The sequence below is a fragment of the Lycorma delicatula genome, chromosome 7 (assembly GCF_047948215.1).
Source record: "Lycorma delicatula isolate Av1 chromosome 7, ASM4794821v1, whole genome shotgun sequence".
In the NCBI taxonomy this organism is placed as follows: Eukaryota; Metazoa; Arthropoda; class Insecta; order Hemiptera; family Fulgoridae; genus Lycorma; species Lycorma delicatula.
The window spans coordinates 94,820,921-94,841,733 of NC_134461.1; the positions used below are offsets into that span (position 1 = coordinate 94,820,921).

Consider the following 20,813-nt stretch of genomic DNA (forward strand, 5'->3'; position numbering starts at 1 on the left):
GATGATGAGGTAGCGAGGGGATGATGGACAGCCTCCTGTGGAGTCATTGTTTGTCTGGGCTTGCTGGGATGGGTGATGATGATGAGACACGAGGACTCTGTTGCCCTCGAGCTGTTAAGACCAAGACTCAGGTGGGACCCCCTTGGGGAACCCGGTTAGAGGCAAGTAACTGTTATGACCAAGACCCACGCGAGTCTTGGTTAGGTTGAGTTGGCAACAACACCTCCCGGAGCTGAGTTATGCTTAACTGCGGGTGGGAGGGATGTATATAAAACCAAAGAAAAAAAGGAAGTAGAGGAAAGAGGATTATTTACATCAGAATAGGAAAGAAATTATCACAAGCAAGATTTGCCTCTGAAACAGTGAAGTCCAACTACTAATACTTGAATCTTATCCATACATTTGCAAATTATTCATATATTGTTTGGTAAACATACACAAAAGAAGATTCAGTGTTCATTTCATCTTCAACTAGCTTAACATATTGAAAACGATGAGTGACTGAATTATTGTCAATGGTTAATAAAAAATACATGTTACCCTCAGAATATTAATTAAGGATGAAGAAATATTTAGCTAAGTGGTACAAACAATGCAAAGAACATGTATCTTTGAAATGATGAAAATCCTCATGAAACTAATTCCCACATCACTTTTTTATAAATAGGGCAATATAAGAACCAAAGCTTTATTAAACCTGATATTTTCAATGATAGCCTCACAGTAATGGTTACCTTAACTTTTATTAGAATGACTATCATAACGTTTAGAAAACATCACACATTCAATTAGATGAACACATATAACGATGCAACACTAAAAACAGTCACTCTCCATTCTTCACATTTTGTATAAGTGGGTTACTTTGTGTACTTCTTTCCTACCTGATGACAACTTCGTAAAAAACATTGTTGTCAGAATTATTTACATTCAAAGAAACAGGCAACAATACAAGAATGATCAAAAGACTTTTATATGACAAGAGTGATCAATCTTCTAAACAACTGGCTGCATCAGTTTTCTAGATTATGTTTTGCTTTTATTCCGAAAATGGATGCTTGTATTGTATATTTACAGTGTTTATTTTTGTAGTAATTTTAAAGTTATTAAATTACGTGCTTTGAAAGTTACAGAAAGTGAATCTGATAGTTCATGTGATAATTCTTTTTTCATTAAAAACTTGATAAAAAGAAAAATTCATGGTAGTTACCAAAATGTGGCTAAATACATTAGAAATCACAGCTATGAGATAGGTGATTCATTCAATTTCTGTAAAAAATATTTTTAATATTGTTGATGAAAAAAGAAAAGAAATAACAATAATAATTTTTACAAGATATTAAGGCAGAAATGAACAAAATAGATACTTGGCAGGGCTAATTACAGTTAACACAGTAGCTAAAAGAAGTCCTAAAATAGATGAAATGCATGCTAATCTTCACATCTTCTTGTGTATAAAGCCAAAGTTATAAGTTAAAACTGGAAATTATGAGGATGTCTTCATTTGCCATAAAGCATTTTTGAGTTTTTATAGAATAAAAAATCGACGAACTATGTTACTGAAATCACATTTTTCAGGATATGGTGCTGTTATTGGTGATTGTAGTGGTAACAGTAAAAATAAGCAGAAAATTACCAGATGATACCAAAGACAAAATAGTAAATAATACTGCATCAATAAAGATGAAAAATCACATTATGGTTTACAAAAATCAAAGTCTTATATTAGTAAAATGTAAAAAATATTTTTAGAAAAACATCCTGATATAAAAACTTCTACAGAAACATACAGAAAATTGATTTAAATAATTCCAATCTAAAATTCAGGTACCCTCGTTCTAATACTTGCAACAGATGTGATATTTACAAAGTAAAAAAGACTGCTATTACTTCAAACTGGAAAATTTGCTAAGGGCACAGAATTTGTATGATTGGAAGAGAAAAAAGTGTGCAGCTTCATTGCTTTATTGAATGCGGCAGCCATAACAAAAGATTATTGTAAAAATTTACTAACATCAAATATAACATCCAACAACATTTAATATAAAACACAATTAACTTTTGTAAGCTTCAACATAAAGTTTAATCCAATAGTGCATCCTACTTCTACACATACCCTGAAATCAATGCAAAGAAAGGCTCAAATGAATTGACAACTTGTCTATATAATTTTTTTCAAAACTGTCTGCCTAAAGATATTAAAAATCTAAATATTTTTTTTGTGATTCCTGTGCAAGGAAACAAAAGAATTTTACTTTCATATGACTTTTACATTTCATGATTCATACAATGAAAAGGTTCAACGAAAAAAGTCATGTTTCAGAAAGAGCACAGTTATAATGAGTGCAATAAAAACTTTGATTTAATTAACCAACATAAATGGACAGAAGTAGAAGGTAAATGGTCAGTGGAATTCAGTACTACTAGAATTAATCCTTCTCCATTTAAGTTAACTAAGATATGATTTTTGGATGGGCTCAGGTTCTTTTAAATAATACATTAAAACTTTACCATTTAAACTGAGACCTGTGAAATGTGTTCAAACTTCAACTCACCACATCCGTACAATAATTGTGAAAAACATATACAATGACATATTTAAAATAGGATAATTGCCACAAAGAACAATTATGAAATACTACAGACTACAAATGATAAACCAAGCAAATTGTAAAGTGGAAGCATTCCAAAATTAAAAGAAAAATATACTGCCTTACAAGATTTAAAAAAAATTATTTCTAAAAAAAATCAAAAATATTATGAATCATTACCACATTTATCAGAAAATTTGACACAATGAATGTTTCTATTTTTAGTATGTTGTAATATTTTTAATTCAATAAAACATAATATTTTGTTAACTATTTAATTCTTTTTATAGTTTGTACCATTTTCATTAAAAAACTGATTTTTCATTGTTTTTTACAATAATATCTGTTACAATGATAATTTTTACATTGTTGTAACTAACACTAAAAAAATAAATTAATATTACTGATATGTATATAATAAAATTATGCATTTACTTTATTATAAAACAAAAAGAAAACTTATACTTCATTGACTATTTAAAACATCATATTGGTAAAATAATTAAATAACTGTTCCAGAAGTCTTCAAAATTTTAAATGCTTTTCTTAACATTTTGTTGAATAGAAAATTGATCATTTTTGAGTTTTTTTATATGTATTTTCAGAGCATCAGCTCATTTTTTTACTCTATTATTCATCATCTGAAGAGAGAATTTCCAAACTGGTGGATTGGCTGTGTTGGGTCACACGCACGGTCAGCCAGATCTCTGATACGAGTCCTCTCAATTTTTTTCATATGAGCACATGAAAACATTAGTATATGCCCAAGTTGGAGAATGTAAATAAATTTTAATTTTACAAAGAATAATGTTTGTCACCAAAGAAATAAAAACAACCCAAGAATGCTGGAGAATGCAATTTTATCTGTAACTCTATGAACTGAAATGTGTATTCAGGCTGTTGAACAATTTGAACAATCTATGTAAAAATATAATTTTGTGAAATTTAAGAAATAAAATTGTTTATTTCATGTAATTATTTTTTATATAAATAAGAGTAACTGACAATGATCATGACAATGATGAATGAGAAGTAGACAAAATAGAAATTTAGTGAAGGAAGGATACTAAGAAAATACTTGGACCGAGGATAAAGATGAGAAAAATACAGAATAATAAGCTCGACCTTAAAACAGACTTACAGATGTTATGTAAAAATGAATAGTCTTTTACGGGCATTTAAAAAAATTGAGTTGTAGCAGATTAATCATGAGGATTTTTGACAAACATAACGGAGGCGAAACTAATACCAGATGATTTAAAGAAATCAAAGATCTCAGAATTAAACACTTAAAACACACAGACATACAGAACAGAAACATATTCAGGAAGAAGGTACAAAACTATGACGGGTTCCTGAAAAGAAATAGTGAAATAATAAGAAATGTTCCGAAAGAAACAACTTTTCAACAACAAATTTGTAAAAGAATTAACTGTAGTAAACTGACTTTTATTTTTCTGAAACTTTCATTGTTTTTCACAAAAGAATAAAAAAATAAAAAAAATAAAGATTTTTTAAAATTAAAAATCTTTCATCCATTCTTTAATGATATTTCACAATAATTTACACAAAAAAAAATGTTTAATTCATGACATTGGGATCAAATTTAAAAAATTATATTTTTTAGGCAGTAAGATTAAACAGGATGGATGAAGTAATGCAGTTAGGGAATATTTATGGTTCATGACAGGCAAAATTAGTTAATAAGGTAACAAAGAGATAAAAAGGCACATACTGTACAGAAAGAAAAATTGGAAAAAAATAAAATAGATAATTAAGTGTTAATTAAATGTAATTAATTGAATAAAAGAACAATCCAGAATTTTCAACAAGCCACGTAACTGATTAATAAAAAAACAAAACAAAAAAAATTGTAGTAATGTATTAAAAACTTGTTAGTGTAGTAGCCATGTAATTAATCATATTCTAAAATTATTGTGCGATTGTTTAAAATTTTCTGATTCTTCCTAAGCTTCTCCAAAAGCATGGAATTAAATTATGACAAATTGGAAAAGACAGAAATTTACAGAATCGTGGAAAAAGAATTATGCTGGTGGACCACATATTCAAAGATTTTGATTTACTTAATTTGAGAATGTAGGGAAACTCATGCTATTTTAAGGTTATAAAATAATTATTTTATATACAGAACAAAATTCATGTTTACTTACCAAAGGAACAGAACAACGACCTTTTAATACATTCTCTGCATCAGAATAAGCAAATAACATGACAGCTACATCAGAGGGGCACATTTTAGTAGCTTTATGAAGTAAAGATGTATCTAAATCACAATTACTTTTTACAAAATGAATTAAGTATTTTTTGTCCTTTAAATTTTTTATCACATCCTTCATTTCTGTCTCCAACTGTTGTTTTAAATTTACCCTGATCAACTTTTTTAATTCTTTTAAATAATTATCTATAAATTCATTTGCATCTAGTAAAACTGAATACGAAAAATATTGATCAGTACTTTTCAGTAATTCACTCTTAAAAGTCTGAAGTTCTAATTCAAATTTTGATATATTATCACTTTCTAGTTTTTCATTTTTTAACCGATTTACTTTTTCACCATAAAATTTAATTTTCTCTTTAATTAATTCACTATTCCTTAATGCTATCCTTGCATTATCGCCAGTGACAGCTTTAATAGATTTATTATTTGTACCTTTGCTTTTAATATCAATTAAACAAAAATCACTTATATCGCCAGTATTATAAACATGTGTTCCACAACAAGGTTCTTTTGATATTAAACGATTATCAACATCACAGATTTCAATCAACAAAATATTTTTATCTGGGTATACTTCCCCTGGTATTAGTAACACATCGTCCAAACATAATAATTCACTTGAATTGACTGTTTTACGTACAACTGGTAACTTTGATTCTATCAAATTTTTTATAGAATTCTCTAATTTCATTACATCTAATTTGTCAAATTTTCCTTTATACACAGTAAAACTAAATAACAGATGATCATCATTAATAAAACTAGATTTCTGGGCAGTGAGCATAAACATTTTATGTAAAATACAATTAATAAGATGAGTCGCTGTATGATTACGCATATGACATAAACGTTTGTTTTTATTTAACTGAAGTAATGCAGATACTTTACCACCACTGATTACAAAGTGAACAGTTTTGGATGAACATGAATTCATTATATTATCGTTGATTTTCATTACTTTACAGATATGTAAAACACGATTATGAGATTTTAAAACCTGTTGTACATCTAATAAACAAAGAATATCATCTGTCGAACTATCAATTAGACTTATTGAACCGGTATCACTTGACTGACCACCAGCTTCTGTATAAAAGTTTGTCTTATTTAAAACTATACCGACTTCATCACCAACCTTTAAATTCACATTATTTTGTTTTACTAAAACATTTATATTATTATAATTACTACTACCATTGTCATGGAATAAAATAACAGATAGTATTTCTGCCTTAACATCTGGAAATACATAATTGCTGTTACTTGATTTTTCTTTATCATAAACATACTTAAACTGATCATCTGTAACTGGTACACTGTGATAAATTAATTCATCAATACATTTATCCAAAAAGGAATGCTTGTTTGATGAAATTTTCTGCATCCTCTCTTTTTTCAATTCGAATAACTTTTTATCAAAGTCTTCTTTATAAAAATTAAGACCTGAAACAAAATCCACTTACCAACAGGAATTAATAAATAAAAGAATCAAAATAATGAAAATTATCAACTATTAAAAAGAATTATAACTTTTAAGCTTCTAACTGAATCTGAAATTCTTAAAAAATTAACAGTTCTAATAAAATACTCTTCCCAATTTCCATAAGTGGTGTTTTAAGATCTAGCTTGAATACCTGAAACAAAGTGTCAAACCCTAAAATCAGAGGTTCTTTTATAATTAGTTTCTTTAATTACACTTCTGTGAAAATCTGATGCAACTGGTTAGTTTATTTGGATATTACCACATTTCACATACTGAAAGTCTGGAGATGGGAGAAGGTACTTCCTCAGTGAAATAGATGAATTTCTCTGTTATTCATTTATTTACTTCATTTCTTCCTAGTCAGGATGTTTTTGTAGGATTCAGTGTGATGCCAAGACCTCTGCTACTAAGGATGAGGGGATATTTAGTGTTACTACAATCTCCATAATTCTGTAGTATGGCAAAAGTAAGTGTACACATGATCAACTCAGAGATTCTGCTTCCTACCTGTTAGCTGTATAAAGTCTTAACATGAAACTGAGGTGCCTATTAAATAAGGCCCAAATGGCTGTAGCTATTTTGGCTATTTTGGTTGTAGCTAATTTTGTGCGGCTGTCGAAATGCGCATACGCCCTGGCTCCCCAGTATGCCTTGCACATATGCAGATGCCATTTGCAGTCATAGTATCAATGTGTATGGTTCACATTGTGAAGCTGGAATGTTTCAAATAACTGAACAGCCCACCAACTGTAAAATATGGTTACGGTTTGATTTTTGACCATAAGGAATGTGTCAACAGCAGACATTCATTGCCAGATATGTGAAGTTTATGGACCTAATTCAATTTGTTTAACATTTTTGATCCAATACAGTGAGAAAGGAAATGAACTTTTGAATTACATTGTCACAGGGGACATGGGTTTCTCACATCACTCCAGCATCAAAGCAGCAGTCAATGGAATGGTGACACACAACATCTCCAGTCAAAGTGAAAGCTAAACAGACAATGTGAACAAGCAAGATTATAGCAACTGTGTTTTGGGAAAGACATGGTGTGCGTACTGTTAGTCGATTTTATGCCCAAAGGGACAACAATAAACTCAGCTGTGTACTGTGAGACCTTGATGAAGCTTCAGTGTGCCATACAGAATAAGCAACATAGCCTACTCTCATCTGGAGTTTTGTTGATATATCACAATGCATGACCTCATTCTGCCGCTTAAACTCTAGTTATCAGATCTTTTAGATGGGAGCAGATGGACCACCCACCAAACAGTCTAGGCCTTGTGCTGAGCAATTACCACCTGTTCCACTACCTGAAGGAGTTTCTCGGCAGTTTTGGTTTGACACTGATCAAGAAGTGAAAATAACGATTGAAGATTGGTTGTCTTCACAGGTGGCTGATTTCTATGACATGGGCATAAACCTTTAGTAAAACACTATTATAAATGTTTAAACAAACAAGGTAACTATGTAGAAAAGTAACAAAGTGTAAAGAATGTAATAAAAAAAAAAAAAAACATTTTGACAATATCTATGGTAGTTTTTTTGTATTAAAAATGGACCTTACTTAAAAAGTAACTTTCGTACAATACAAAACACCAATCAGATATTATTGAACTGATTTTTTTACTTTTAATTCCAACAACAGAAAATCCACTTTATTGCACTAGGCAATTCATTGCATAGTTTCACTAAGAACAGAACACTACTGGCTAGATGCGAACAATTTTTGTAACATTAAGTTATATTTATTCTTCTTATCAATGTTTAAAATCTTCAACAGATCTTCATCACTTTCTTACTTGATCCTGCCTGCAAATCCTAAAAAAAACTTCTTTGAATTAATTTAAAAAAAAGATTATTTTTTCTATTAGGTATCCAGGATATATCATTTGAAAATTATAGAGTGATTTTTAAATTGACTAACAATGTACTTTTATTAAGATGAAAATCTCAAGTAACTTCTGCTCTAAATTAAGCTTCTTCAGAGATTATTGGTGAGTATTATACAGTTGGATATGATACTGCAGTTTGGACTAAATTTGAAGGATCTTTGTTTTTGATATGTTTTAGTTTGTGTGATTTAAATTCTGTTTGTTCAATTGGAAAGTAGTTTTCTGTGTACTGTAAGTTCAAGTGTTTTTAGGTTTTGTCCTTTATTTTTATATTATTTTATAATACTGAAAACGTCTTTAAAGTAACGTAAGCCCATTTTTTAATATGTGAAGAGGAGATATTTATTTATTTAAGTATAAAACTTTAATGATTTTCCCAAATACAGTAAATTTTATCAAAACATAATTAACATAATACAATAGAGAGAATTAACATAATTAACAGAGTAAGAAAATTTTTATATGACTTCCAGTAATGATTATATATTTCAATAACTATAATGAACTTAATGTGCAACATATAGAGATGTGAAATGAAATTGCTCTGTAAGTTACATAATGGTGATCAAAAAGTTTCTGGATAAGCCCTATTTACAGAAAAGTACTTTATTTATAAGTTGGACGTAATCTCATTTGAAGTAGTTACCCTGGGCAATAATGAACCAGTTCTAGCATTCTGGCAACTTCTGGAATGTGGCCTTGCAATTGTCTTTTGTAAGGAACTTACGATCAACATGCAATTCGCACTAAATCTCAGCAGTGGTATTAAAGTGGCAACCTTTCTCCTGCTTCTTTCATCTTTGAAAAAAGGAAGAAGTCTGTAGGAATTAAATCTGGTAACTAAGGGAAGTGTGGAAGCAGTGACGTGTTGTTCTTTGAGACAAAATTACAAACAAGAAGTGCTCGATGACAGGAATCAGTTTTATTTAATGCTCTCCTACAAACACGTCAGAACTTGGCAATAATTTTCCTACTGATGGTCTGCCCAGACGGAACGAATACTCAGTGAATTTTTCCCACATTTTCAGGATATTGTTAGTGGAAGGTCTTCCAGATGGTAGTTCTTCCGCTTCTGAAGTGTGGATGCAAACCGAAACATTATGTATGAGCTTGAAAAAGCAAAGTTAATGATTTTCCTAACTTAACACAATAATCCACATTGGCTTTTTGTTCCAAATTCTTGCCACGGCATAATTGCAGACTATCACTCGCACTTTATCATGAAAACACCAATTTAATAACTTCCTATGTAAACACAACAATGTTACTTGGGCACACTGCATAATAAAGTTTAGAGGTTAGATTTGCTGCTTGCGTAAACCCCATGTTGTCATCTGTTGGCGCACTAAAGAACTAGTATGGGAACTTTTTGATACCATGTAATCAGTATGATAATAGAATATCAATGTTATCAAATACTTACCAACAGCTGTGGATAAATCTTCAATTAGATCAACATCAAGCCCGTATGTATCATACAGTTTCAATGCTGCATCACCACTAAGTGTTTTACAGTTATCACTGTGAATAATATTACAGATAACATCATTGTAAGCAAATGGTAACCCAGCAGCTTCAACACCAGTGAACACAGATGACAGTCTATTATCTTTATTAACAATTGAATGCCACTGTTTAGCTGTACTACGTTTAATTTCCTTGATTAATTCACTCTCATGTTCTACCATTAAATGTATCTAGAAAAATAAAACAAGAATTTAAAGAAATTTCTTCCTTGCACAGTATGATGTCACCTGAAAATTTTAAAAATTATGAAAGACTTAATTTCAAATTGTATGGAAATTGTTCTTCCAAAGCTAATTTTATGGACTGTTGTTACTATTGACCTAAGCCAGAAATGGATGTGAAATAAATATATAATTAGGAGACTGGAAAAAATTGTAAATTACTGTCCTTTTTCACCACCCATCCCTTTTCTTTATTTTTGATTTTTTTTTATTAATTTTGGTTCTGAGTGTAGCTGTTACTCTGCCAGATCTGGCAGGGTATGCTAGATCCTGGTACCTATGATACTGGGATCTGATGTGCTGAAAATCTCAGAATGAATGCATCCTTGTTATTTGATAGAGAAAGTCAGACTTGTAGCCTAAGGTATCAACTGACTTCCTTTTCCTGTCTGATGGCTGCATAGAAACCCTAAAGTAGAAGTACCACCTGGTAAGATCAGGCTTCGTAAAACACTAATATCAACCTATTAATATAATGCAGTTATACAGAATAACAGGATTCACATTTTCACCACAGTTTTGCTATGACATACATCAAGGAAAAATTATGTCAGATTAAATTTGGTAAAAGAACAGGCCCTGCTTAAACAGATTGCCGTGAAAAAGTCTTCTTTACATCTCTATTACTTAGGCCTACAGGCTTTGCTCTACATCTATAATTAGAAGCAGTCTAACATCATAGCTAAATTTTGCAACTGGAAGAATAGTGACTTCAAATCTAAATCTTCTTTTCACTTGAAACCCTTCATGCTGTAGCAACAAATTTATTGGAATGTTAACAAAATTTATGAATGGGGTTTCTCAATAGAGCCATAGTTTTTAAATGAACTTGTTCAAGTTTATTTAAAAAATAATAACTTAATTGATTAGAAAACTTTGCCCCTTTCAGTCTCAGGAAAAAACGAGAGAAATCTTTATAGAGTTCCTGAATAACAAACTTGTAAATATTTTTCACAGATTATATTTTTTATTTATCTGGAAATCCACCATTTTAATTTTCTTCCTGAAGTTTCTTAAGTTATACCTAATTGAAAATATGACTAAGTGTTTACTGTGACAATCTCATAACCAAAAACAAGTAGATACACCTAAATATTACAAATATCTCAACACAATCAGTATATTCTCTGAGATAAACAAAGATTAATATTGAGCAAATCTATAAACCACCTATCCTATAGAATTAATGCAAGATCCATCTGTGTAAAATAAGTCAACATTTTTGCATCAGTTTTGATCACTACTTCCTTCACATTATTTGACTGTTTTAAAAATTAAATCCTTTGTACCATATGGTCAGATATCATTTTCAGAATAACACAATTTTACACAGCTATCCTACTGTTTATGGACAAATTAATACCATTAAGGTAATCCTTTTACAAAAATCTAGAAAAATATATTCTGTAAAACTAGCTTTCTCATCTTGGTTACTAATCAGATTACACCCAACATTTCAAGGGTAATACCATTTTACAATATCAACTGTCTAAATCTGGTTATAACTCTGGATATAATGAAATAACTGTAAAAACAAGCAATTTTTACATTGTAAAAATTCACAGTCTCTTAATTAGAAAAGTAACAAAGCAGTTTGACTTAGTTAACCCATTTCTTCCCAAAAGAACAATTTACAAATTTTTTGTGATTTTTTTTTCATTTTATCTACATCTTTATTATCCAATTTAGAAAATAAGACATGCAAGGGAAACTCATATTTCAGGTTTTTGAGTTATGACCTGTTGCATTAATACAACGTTGGGAAATGATGTAAACAATAAATATACAACTGATAATTACGTAAAATATTTTTATTAATAGTAATAATAATAATTTCAGTTCACACTATTTTCTGCAATATTTATAATTTTACATTTTACTTTTCAGCTGTTTTATGAAATCTTTTAAAACAGTTCATATATAAAAACACTTGGAATTTCATGGATTGCAGTATGAGTTAGGCAAATACTTCCTCACTAACAATAAGTTAATGTAATATTACACATGAAAAAAATAATAAAGGTTTGGTAAAAGTATGGTAGATGGATCTAACTCAAGACTTTTATCTCTATAAGTTTTTAATTGCCGGAGTTTTAATTTACATGATAATACAATAAAAGTGGATGGTTACATTGTGGATTCTCACAAGACAAATCACAGAAATATAGATTATAAACAATAATTAAATGCTGAGTAATGATAAATATTAACCAAATGTTATGATTTATATATAAAATTTCTCAAAATAAACAAATTAATTTACTGAGATGAAAAATAAATCCCACGTGCCATGCAATTATTAAGATAGATGAAGGTCTTTCATATCGAAAACTGAACTTGTTCTAAGGTGGTTCTTTATACCTGGAGGGGAAGGTGAGAAGAAATCTTAATAACTACTTGAGCTGATCAATAAAAAAATTGTTGATCAGTAATTTCTTACTTTCTTCCTGGGTTAGAATATCCTCATTTTTTGAAAATTTTAAGGTAGGATGGATGCATATTTCCTGAAGAGGGTTTTAAGGAATTTTTGAGTGAGGTTGTTAAAGGACATATTTTGTTCCTTTTGCAATGAAATATCTTGATTTCACAGTCCCTTTGTTAATTAATTATTTTTACATCCTTAATCCCTTCTTAAATGATTGTGTACATACTGAGTGAAACTGGACCTCTTAATTCCTTCCTTATATATAATACAAAACAATTAACAAAGGTTAAATTCTTTGTCCCCATAATGCACCACACAAAGTATCAAGGATATAAAATTTGCTGAGATGGTTTTTTGCATTTTTTTGTCTTTTATGAATTCTTCTACAAAAGGAAAATTTTCCTCTACTAACTTTCATAACTGAAAAATTCCACATTTGATTGTTTTTTAGACCCAATTAGGCATGCTACCCAATGTGTAACTGAATAAGTTAACAAATAACACCTAACAAAACATTTACAGCAGATTTGTACATAATTTTGGCTGTACTCAAGTAAGCTTATAATAATACACAATTTTTAATATTGTGGAATTATGTAACAAAATAATTAAATACTCAATAAAAAACAAAGAAAATTAACAAAAGATTATTTGGCAGCATTTAAAAATTATACTTACTTTTTTAATATTTTTACTAATTTCAGGGTAAACTGGTGACAAAATATCAGAAACTCTATTCACCACTTCTTGTATTAATTTATATTCATTTTGAGCTTTAAAATCATTTCCAGCAATCGTCAGAGCTTTACGTAATACTCGTCTCAATTTATGACTGAAAATATACACAATTATTCAAATTCAACAATAAAAATGTAGACTTCAGTTTCATCATAAATATTAGCGTTATAGTATTAACAAACTTTATTTACTTGAATTAGAATTAAAATAATTATTCACTGAATCTTTTAGTACCAGATGATCTCACCAGACATCTTATAGAAACAGCTAATCTACAGATATTATAATTGTAAAACTACACATTTTATTATAAATATTAAAACAGTAAATCTAAGACTATGATAATGAAATAAATTATTACTTTTGGTCAGGAAACATGTTATCAGCCAGTGCAACAGTACACATGCGTGAATGATCAGCAAGTATTCGGTAGGCAGCATCCAAACCATTTTTATCACATGAGCCAAATTTACCACTATAAGGTGGTGCTCCTGTAAACTAAAAAGAAAATATAAACTTATGAAATAACTAATTATATTTGATAACCATTGATTTACAGATATGTATAAATTAAAGGCACAACCTCAGCCTATGAAAAAGCTATTACTTGTTACAACACTACATTTCCGAACATATTTTTGAGATTAGGGAGAAGTCGGCAGGTTTTCAGTCCTTGTTTACATCATACACTGTCATTCTACACAGTTTAAAAAGTGACGCAATCTTACAGAAGAATTTCTCCTTCCTTTTTTGCAGGTTTAATTGAGGAAATGGGTTACACAATGCATCAAAAAAATTCATTGTTTTCTAATATATTAAATGTGCCAGTTATGCTTAGACCCAGAATGTTTTACAGAAAAGTATGGTGTGGATGCACCATACAAGTCCTCCATCAGCCAGCTGTATGACAAGTTCCAAGAGTCAGGGAATGTGGCAGATGCAGTAAAAAATTGGTCAACCAAAATTGATAATACCAGAAAAGTTAATCAATGTGCAAGCTGCATATTCTATTAGTCCCAAGAAGTCTGTGCGACACCTGTCTAGCCAGTCTGGTCTCTCCATTGGTAGTGCCCACATGGTACTGCGCAAGTGTTTAAAGATGCATCTGTACAGAATTTGTGTTATTCATGAGTTTTTACCTGCAGTCACTGGAAAATGTGTAGTTTTCTGTGGTTAATGATTGGTTTTGGTATGAAAAGGTTTGGTTGTTCATTGATGGATACACATATGCACAGAATTCACGCATTTGATGTACGGAAAATCCACACCAGCTGTATGAATCTCCTCTGCATGGACAAAATCTCTGTATGAATCTCCTCTGCATGGGTGTTTGGTGTGTAACACAGTTTGTGTTATAAACAGCTGTTACTGTGTAATAACACTGCTTGTTACTGATAAACTGAGTATTACATTCAAACAACATGTATCTTTCACACAACATAATGTAACAACAAGACCAGTATAACATATTCCTTCCAATTAAGAAGAAAGTATAAGAAAATAATCGTGAAAGGAATCCAGAAGGGTACTAAAAGGGATCCTTTTCAAGGTTTTGTTCTTTGTAATATTGTCAATGGCACACCTCTAACAGCTATTGTTCGACAAGAAGGGTTATCAGACCAAAATAGGAATTCATAGGAAAATGTAAGGGTGCGAACGATAATTCTCACCTTTCAACAAGAGGAATGAGGGAGTTCTGCAGGTCAGGGTATATGGAAACTACTCGGGTCAGCAGGAAGCGAGATTAAGCAAGTGGTGCTGCAGGTCATGTTCAACACAGTTGTGAAACAGCATTATCAATCAATGTATATTAACATCAGGTAAAGTGAAAGACGACAAGTAACAGTGGGAGAATGCAGGAAGTTTATCAGTGAGTTATTGGTAGACAGTAAGTGAAAGAGACAGTATTACATTCATTCATAAATTGTAAAGTAGTTTACTGTAAACAGCAAAGGTATTTGCAGTGAATGGAATTGTATGAACCTTAGACTTGTCTAATATTATCTGGTTGTTAATGCAGTACTAGGTGTAAAAGGTTAATATTAGCGATTATTATAATGTTTTAGTCAATTGGACTATATTCTGGTTTTATGATTTAACTACCTTTAAAAAAATCCTGTCCTTATTTGAAATTCTATTCTGTAAGTAATTTATTATTATTGTTGTTTATTATTATTATTATAGTTTGCTGTTTATTATTTTAATTTATTATTATTATTGATTTACCTTATTTTCTATGTTCTAAAAACTAATAAATTTTAATTATACAATTTGTATTTGTTAGTATATCCTGGTTTAGCCGCAAACATGCGACAATACATTCATGATTCACAAAAATAAAATAAAAATACTTGCAGGTATATCTTTATTTTTGTAGTGAATAAACATAACCTTTTTTTCTATAACTATTACAGAAAGTTAAGCTGGAATTTTCATCTAATAAATCATTCTATTTGTCTCTTGAGTGAAAAATTCAGTTACTGATTTTCAGGAATATTGTATACTCAGCAGAAGAATTAATACAATAGAAAATAAAAGATAAAAATTTCCAACTACTATTCTTTACAGATAGACAACAATGTTCCTGCACTAATTAAACATAAAAGAAATAAGGAAGGAAAAAATATATTACTTAAATTTGTTAATATTATTTTTTTTTAATAATTATTATAAAGTAAATAATTAACCTTAGTTATTGTATCAAACAAATCTTGAAACAGATCGGTATCATAATTGGATGCTTTTCCTTGGACCACAGCAACAAATCGTTCCAAACCCATTCCTGTATCGACATGGTGTATTGGTAATGGTTTCAATAAACCATTTTCATCACTAGAACATAAAAATGAAACAGACTAAATAGATAAACATAATGATTAGAAAAGATCACGAAAAAGTAGGCAATAAGGTTAATGTCTTAAATTCTTTTATGAAATATAATATTTGAGTTGAAGAGCATTTAAAGTAATTTTAATTAATAATTTTTAAGTGATCAGCTGAGACAACTAAAAATCAACTTAAGCATTCATAAGAAATGGATAAAAGTACAATGTATTTTAAGTTATCATTCAATGCAAGTTGAAGTACTCTTAACTATAAGAACTGAAGAAACAGAAGAGATTGCACTTTGCCTACCTAAGATGTAGAATAACAGAAAACCAGACACAATGTTTGCAATCATTGGGCGATCTATAAGAACAAAAAGAGGTGAATTAACAGCAACCAGTAAAAAGGGAGTAATTAACAAAATATGACAAGCTTAAACAGATATGAAAATTTGTAATGAAGAATTTAACTATTTTTTATTGGGATTTGCGAATCATAATGAAAAAATGTCTTCACAAGAACAAATATGTTTAGTATAGAAAAACTGCTACATGACTTATAGTCAGTGTTACAAATCTGTTTGAATTTCAAATTAACAGAAACATTTTAAATTCATTTTAAGATTTAAATGATGAAACATTTTTTTTTTAATATCTAATTGAACATAATGAATATTTATTTTGAAAATGGTGGGGAAAATACAATTTATATATATATATAAACTTTAAATGTTAACTTATTTAGAATGTTTTTATTATCACAAAAAAATTATTCTTAATCATAGTTCAGTTTTGAAAATTATATATTTATATTCTGTAGTCATTCTCTGGTCAATAATTTAATTTAAAAATTACATAATCACAAAGAAATTACTGTGAGAAAGCAAATTTTTGTTTCACATAAGCAAATATATGTTTGATAAATCAATCTACAATTGATTTGGTAATTATTACCAAACAGTTAAATAAACTTATGTAATAAAACTTCTTATCAAATTCTATTCTGCATAATCTAACCTTCCATTTCTCATATTAACTAACCTTGTGAATCACACATATTATGAATCACACAACCTTTTAATACATTAAAATTATAAAATAAGAAAGAAATAAAGAAAAAAACATTTTTATGAATTCTATCTCTTTTAGTTTTTTGTTGTAATGTACTTTTGGCTTTTGTATTCTGTTCATAACACCTGCGTACTAAAACATGAAGTAAAATAGATTTTGTGAAAATCTAATTATGTATTTAGTTTATTTCTTTTGTTGTGATGGATTTGCATCAAATAATGGCTTCATCCATCAATTATTTGAATATTGTAAAATGTTAATTTTTTAAATTATACAATTAAAAAACTGCTTTTACATGTAAAGGCTGGTTTTACATACATGTGAAAACATATTTTATTTGCAATGTTGGGACAAAATATAAAAATCTAAACAAATAAAAAACTCCTGACAATATGGCAATGATATCATCTACATCTGCAAGAAGAATACTTCTATCTAAAGGTTGAATGAGCTCGCTAGTATGGAACTAAAATCAATTACATGGAATTACATGTACTTATGTGCAAGAAAAATTTCATGTGTGTGCTTAATAGGTCAAGTTAATCAGCATTTACAACTATTATAAACTTTAATGAATGGCATTACATTACTTACATTGAAGTTTAATGTATTAATTACACAATACATATTGCATATAATGACAATTGCATTGTTTTTATACTTAAATTAGGATAATAATATTTAATTTTTTTTTAATCACCAATTTTATTATTTAATATTTAACAATATTTATTTAAAACTAAACTTTGGTTTGTGTAACTTCTATTCTGTTAGGCAGAATTTAATATACAATTATCCAATCTAACTGATACGATATTATTTAAGTTTAAATATTTATTCAGTTCAGTCAATATTATGTTTATATTTGTAATATTTAAGCAACTTAGTCATATTAAATGTTGATTTATTATTGTATGACTATTATTATTATTAACTTTTTATTTAATAGTGGGTGTCTGATTCTACAGATGATTTAGATTTCATTTATGTTTTTGTTGACCAGTATTATATCTGTTTTTTTAACATATAGATCAATATATGGATATTGAATCTGCATGTGTGTGTGTGTGTGTGTGTGTGTGTGTATATGTGTGTTTTAATGAATGTGTTATGATAGTAACCTGCTAATACCAAAATTCTTAGAATTAAACTAGATATTAATCAATATTAAACATCTTTTTATAAATAAGAAAGCACTGCTACTTATATTACATGAATTTAATACAGTTTTAAACTGCACATGCAAAATAATTGTAATGCATCAAAACTGTAGAAATTTATGCAAAACTACTGATATAATAATGCTTTATTTAAATAATTTTTTGGTTGATCCAGATATAATCAAATAAAACATGGGTCACTTTAAAAGATGAAGGAATCAATACTATAAAAGTTACAATACGTATTCCACTCTGACATTATGAGGAGTGTTTGATAAGTGCACAATTTTTCTACAGTGATCACCCACCAGACTGGTCTAGTGGTTAATCCGTCATCACAAACCAGTTTTTTAACAGATGATTTTTAAAGTCAAAGGTTCTGAGGTCTAAATATTAGTAAAAGTTAGTTTCTTTTACAGATTTGAATACTAATAATGGATACTGACGTACTTTGACGGTTGAAGTTCAATTAACCACACATCTCAGGAATGGTTGGCCTGAGTCTGTACAAGACTACACCTCATTTACATATCACCCTCATCTAATTGGGCTGTGAGGGAGTGGTTACTTTGTTCATTAGTTGAACATAGTTTAACAGTGTTCACAAACTGTAAACATATAGTTTAACAACAAAGTGTTCACAGATTACAACGCACACATTACGAAAATAAAATAAGAATGTAATAGTTCTTTTATTTAGTTCTAAATTTAGACGATCCAGTAAAGATGCATATTGCCTAGTTACAATTTTTCTCTTTTTCAGAAAAGTCAATGAAGATTATGCCATTAGGAACCAAAAGATCCCATCACATTTTCTTCTGATGGCTATCACATTTTCTTCTGATGAAAGAAGAAAAGGTGATGCCTTCTTTGGAGCAAGTTCACAATTGCAACTCATTGTCTTGACTATTCCTTGGTTTCAGGTTAATAATGATGTATCCACATTGTTTCATTAACTTTAATAAAACAACACAAAAATTTCTCTTTATTACATTAAAACCGTCACAATGAAACAAATATAGATATCTTGCTTAGAAATGTTTACTTATTCATACATTTGATAATTGTTGGAAACATGGCACCCATCTTATGGGCAGTTTTTGATTATGTAAATGTTGTAAGTAAAATCATATATAAATTGTAAAATGGTACATCATATGTAAAATATGATACACCCATTCAATTAAGATGTCTATATATAATCTAAGCAATCTAATGCACCTTTCTCTTTCTTCCACTTCTTTCTCTTTCACCCACTTTTTAACTCAAGTTCAACACAAACTACTGTAAACTACATGATTATCAATATATATAGACTAAAACTTGATATATGCTTCTAATGGATACAGAAAAATGATTTCATAGCTAAAGTGCCTGAATTATACATTTGTAATTATAGCTGTGAGTTGAACTGGCATGTTGCTAAATAAATAAATAAATATATATATACGAGGTGCGACAATAAAGTAATGAGACTGATTTTTCTTTGCAAGATGTGGCAACCCTGCAGCTTGCGTAGGCACACCATCTTTGACCTTGGTCTATAAGCTACTTCTAGTCCAAGCGGCACATTGATACAACTGCTCAGTTGTGAGTTGTGCTGTAATAAGTGAACACGTGTTTGTGTCTCTCGTCACAGAAATGAAACCACAAAATATTGCGCAATGGTATGCCATTTCTTTTTGCGTTAAATTCTGTGAAAACGCGACGACAACTTATGGTAAGCTTCAGAAGGCTTTTGGAGAGGAGGTTATGTCAAGAGCTCAAGTTTTTCGGTGGCATAAAATTTTTAGTGAAGGCAGAACGAATGTTGAAGATGAAGACCGTAGTGGACGACCATCAACCTCACGGACAGATGTCAACTTGACCAGGGTGCGTGAAATCTTACGATCTGATCGAAGATTATCCGTGAAAATGATTGCAGAAGAATTCAACATCAATCGAGAAAGTCTAATATTAACTGAAGATCTTGGTATGAGAAAGATTTGTGCAAAAATGGTCCCCAAAAATCTCACACAACAGTGAGAAAAACGGAAAAATGTGGCAGCCGATCTGTTAGAGCAAACGGAAATCAATCCAGATTTGTTGAGCCGTGTTATCACCGGTGATGAAGGTTGGTTTTTTCAATACGATCCAGAGACAAAACGCCAAAGTTTGCAATGGTGCTCAAAGGGATCATCCAGAAAAAAAAGCTCGCATGTAAAAGTCAAAAGTGAAATGCATGCTTGTGTGCTTCTTCGATTCCAAGGAAATTGTTCATAAAGAGTGGGTGCCTCCTGAACAAACAGTTAACCAATATTTCTACAAAGAAATTTCAGATAGACTTCGTAAACGAGTTCTTCATGTCCGTGCCAACATTGCTGATAATTGGATTCTGCATCACGATAATGCGCCATCCCATATTGCTCTGTCAGTACAGCAATTTTTAACCTCAAAACAAATTTCAGTACTACCACAGCAACCTTATTCACCAGATATCGCTCCGTGCGACTTTTTTCTATTTCCAAGAGTCAAAATGGCGGTCAAGGGACACCATTTTCAAACAACACAAGATGTCCAAAAAGCTGTGACGAGGGTCTTGGAGGATATTACAGAAGATGAGTTCCAGAAATGTTACCATCAATGGCAGAAGCGC

At 30.0% G+C, this 20,813-nt stretch overlaps 1 protein-coding gene across 1 annotated transcript in view; it reads right to left on the bottom strand.

Annotated features, from left to right (window-relative positions):
- AlaRS-m (alanine--tRNA ligase, mitochondrial) overlaps positions 1 to 20,813 on the bottom strand; it is a 38,707-nt gene that overhangs the window by 3,928 nt on the left and 13,966 nt on the right. The window contains exons 5-9 of the mRNA XM_075370622.1: positions 15,810 to 15,954; positions 13,484 to 13,620; positions 13,063 to 13,216; positions 9,635 to 9,908; positions 4,763 to 6,273 (exon numbers count right to left, since the gene is read on the bottom strand). Coding sequence (XP_075226737.1) covers positions 4,763 to 6,273; positions 9,635 to 9,908; positions 13,063 to 13,216; positions 13,484 to 13,620; positions 15,810 to 15,954 — 2,221 coding nt within the window. The remainder of the gene's footprint in view (positions 1 to 4,762; positions 6,274 to 9,634; positions 9,909 to 13,062; positions 13,217 to 13,483; positions 13,621 to 15,809; positions 15,955 to 20,813) is intronic.